We start from the raw sequence: 3,391 nt of genomic DNA, 5'->3' as shown, positions 1-3,391 counted from the left end.
CCTGCGGGCGAGTCTCTACTGCTTACGACAGCCTTCCTTGCGGTCCCCCCTTTGTACTGCTCTGTGGACCCAATCTATGCTCTGACGAGACAAGCGAAGAGCCTGTCACGGATCTCACATTAAAATCATGAAAACTGAGACACGCGCCAGCGGGTCACCTCCTGTAAAAGTCCCCAGGCCAAGGATTCCCTTACTAAAGTCAGGTCGTAGCTGGACGGCGACCCAGTAATCGCTGCCATTCGCTAGCACTTCCATTCAATGTGTCAAGCTGAAATTCGCCTCTGAAGTGCGAGCTCGTGCGAACTAACTGACGTAGTACTTAATAGATACGCACGACCACGCTTTCAACTCGGGTCTCTGGTGAGAAAACTTCTGCAGAGAGTACAATATTGAGAGATTTATTTCTCTGCGAGCTTTAGATAACTCAACAGTAGAAAAGAAAGGACGGAAAGAACTATTTTTCTTTTATAACTCTGTGGTTTTTATCTTCACACTGCTTCTCCTACTGGGGCTGCGAAAGATGCAACTTCGAAAATGCATCTAAGTTGCCAGGGTTTTGACTATTGTTTGATGCGATCTAAACGTACAAACATTTTTTGTAATACAAGCTTTTAATGACCTTTATTAGGTTAATTTCTTATATTGTTAGACACTTCTGATATATTGCCATATTCTCAAAAACTATCGAGACTGCAGTAACACAGTGAAACTAGAAAAGAAGCCATTCAACCCGATGTAAGAAATAATTTCTACTGTGTTCTTTTTTGCTCACAGTTAAAAAAAAAAGCTGCATTAAGTGTTGCCCCTTTCTGAGCGACGAAAAGCTACACTACAGTGAGTTACTTGAGCGTGGTACTATAAGTAAGTACATTTTAATCCTTCATCAAAACGTATCAGTAACATTTTCCAGGCTCCCTCATCTTTCTCCACTGGGATGAAAAGCATATTATGTGGCTTGATTGACATTATTCAGCTATAATTCTACATTCATTGTTTATTTGGGAAATTTATTATTTTGCCTTGATTTTTGTAGATTCTTAGGACCGTTAGTCGCGGTTGAATACATATTAAAGCACCGTGCGTGGCAGGAGCAGGATAACACCCAATAAATCGATCTTATTTAGTTTATGCAGCTGAGTGTATTTAAAGTCGTACAGTAATATTATACTTAAATGTTTATTCCACAGCTTCCAAGATGTCTTTATTCATTACTTCAAGGTCCTATAGAGAAATAAAAGGCTAAACAGTGAGCTTTTTGACAAATTTTATATTGTGTCACATTCGTATTTAACACAAGAAAGGCGCTCCGATTTACAGAAGGTTGTGATGTGCTCTATAAATTAAGTGAAAGAAGAAACGCGCGATTTTTATACAGCTACTTAATAAGCCCTTACTCGTTCAAAGAACCCCATACTGCAAAAATAGCCGTTTTGGATTAAGTGCTCACAACCACTGTCCAAATATATACCCTTCGCTAAAGGTACAGGCGCTGTTACAAGAATTTGGCGTCATCGCTCTGTTGACACCTCCCCATTTTACCCACAGCTTCCTTTTAGCATTGTTCAGCACTTCCTCAATTCACAAGAGAGCTTTCAAAAAGACCAGGAAGTATAGCACAGGTTTAACAACATTATAAAAATAACAGTATTCACACGACCGACAAGGTTGTAAAGAAGCCAGGAGCGCATGACACAGGGCTAAATCACATTTGACCACCGTTAGCCTAGAGAACACGTCCTGCCAATCACGAGCTTCGTCCCGAGACACAAAGGCGCACCAGAACCTTGGTCGCACTCGTGGAGACGGCGCGCCATGCTTAGAGCCGTGTGCTGCCATCCACGGCAGTTTTGCTGCTGATGACGTAACTGACCTCCGTTGAGGGTGGCCTCGAGAAACGAAACAGTCGGAAGAAAGTTTCCCGAATCTCAGAGCTGCACAAGCAGTAGACGTAAAAGTTCATGGCGAAGTTGGCCATTTCCATGTCGTTGGCGAATGCCCTGAAGAGTTGGAAGCCATAATTGAGCTCTTTGTCGTCACTGATGAGCACGGTAAGTATGGCGGCGGGTGTCATGCAGACGCAGAACATGATCACAATGGCCGCGAGCAGAATGACGAGCCGCTGTTCTTCCAGGAACTTTCCAGAATCGCGCGTGCTGCTGTTCATGAGCAGCTGCCTCTTGCGCATCAGCTTGCGGAAGGTCACAATGATGGTGGTGTTGAGTGCGGCGACCACGAACACGGGACCCACGCGCACGAGCACCTCCTTGACGAGGAGGTACACCTTGAATGCCGTGTGCTGCGAGACGACCACGTTGTCGCACGGCATGTACTGCGTCATGTTTGCGTGCTCGTCCCAGAAGGGCACGGGCATCTTCTGGAAGGCGACGGGGATGTAGAGCAGCGCGGCGCCCACGAAGGCGCTCAGGATGGCCAGCTTGGCTCGCCGCGCGTTGTGGAACTCGCGGTAGCGCGTCGGGCGGCAGACAGACCAGTACCGGTCCATGGTCACTGCCAGCACAATGAACACGCTGCTGGCCATAAGCGCGTTGACGAGGGGCATCTCTACGTGAGCGTAGTAAAATGCAGCCGGGTAGGAGCGCGGCTGGATTCCATGTAGACGCAGCATTGAGAACACGGCAACCACCAGCGTCAGCAGGTCCGAGGTGGCCAGCCAGGTGAGGTAGACGAAAGTGACGCCCTTCAGGTTGGGCCGCGTCAGCACCACGAGGTTGATTAGGTTGCCCACGATTCCCAGTGCTATGACCACGAATGACACGACGCCGTAGGCGATGAACTTGAGCAGCGCGATGTCTTCCTTGAGCTGCACCACGCTGCGACCGTTAGCTGCCTGCGCCTCGGGCCAGAGGACCGCTGACGACGCGACCCCGGACTCGTTGGCCGCGACTGGCGGCGCGTTGTAGTTTGGGCACACCACCATGGCTTTCTGCGAGAGAAGAAAATCACATATAAGCGTCACCAGGTCCATCGCCAGCTGAGTTTTTCTGCTACTAACGTTTTGTATACTAAGGAGACTCGATGACCAGGCCACTGCGTCACTTTTTCATCATTGGGCACGGCTGTACACTCTAACTTCTCGCAGTACCTCATGAATGAAGTATTTCGGTCTGCAGTTTTCTTCATTTGTTTTGCGTTACGAAATGTGGGAACAAAATGACAATTTACTCGTGCGGAAAGTGTGCCTCTTTAATTCTCTACTACAGTAAGCCAGTAGGCGGCAAAGGAGTTCACCATTTCGGAACAAACATATCCGGCCTAACTAAGGATGTTGTATAACCATCAGCAAATATCCCGATTAAATACGCGCAGCGTCGTTATCAACGGAGGCTTATATCTATATATATATATATATATATATATATATATATATGAT

General features: G+C 47.1%; 1 protein-coding gene across 1 annotated transcript; it reads right to left on the bottom strand.

Annotated features, from left to right (window-relative positions):
• Window positions 1-1,334: 1,334 nt before the first annotated feature.
• On the bottom strand, window positions 1,335-2,986 carry LOC146201919 (putative G-protein coupled receptor B0563.6). The gene has a single exon (XM_084599704.1). The coding sequence runs from the start codon at window positions 2,984-2,986 to the stop codon at window positions 1,817-1,819; it is 1,170 nt and encodes a 389-aa protein (XP_084455830.1). The 3' UTR covers window positions 1,335-1,816.
• Between the last annotated feature and the right edge of the window lie 405 nt (window positions 2,987-3,391).

This window comes from Amblyomma maculatum, chromosome 1 (genome assembly GCF_055883805.1).
Source record: "Amblyomma maculatum isolate TAMU_Amacu chromosome 1, ASM5588380v1, whole genome shotgun sequence".
NCBI lineage: Eukaryota > Metazoa > Arthropoda > Arachnida > Ixodida > Ixodidae > Amblyomma > Amblyomma maculatum.
The sequence above is the reverse complement of the archived record's forward strand: the minus strand, read 5'-3'. Positions and strand labels throughout refer to the sequence as shown.

Bases quoted from the DNA above. Each gene is read 5' to 3' on its own strand.
- LOC146201919 (XM_084599704.1), bottom strand. From the start codon at position 2,986: ATGGACCTGGTGACGCTTATATGTGATTTTCTTCTCTCGCAGAAAGCC.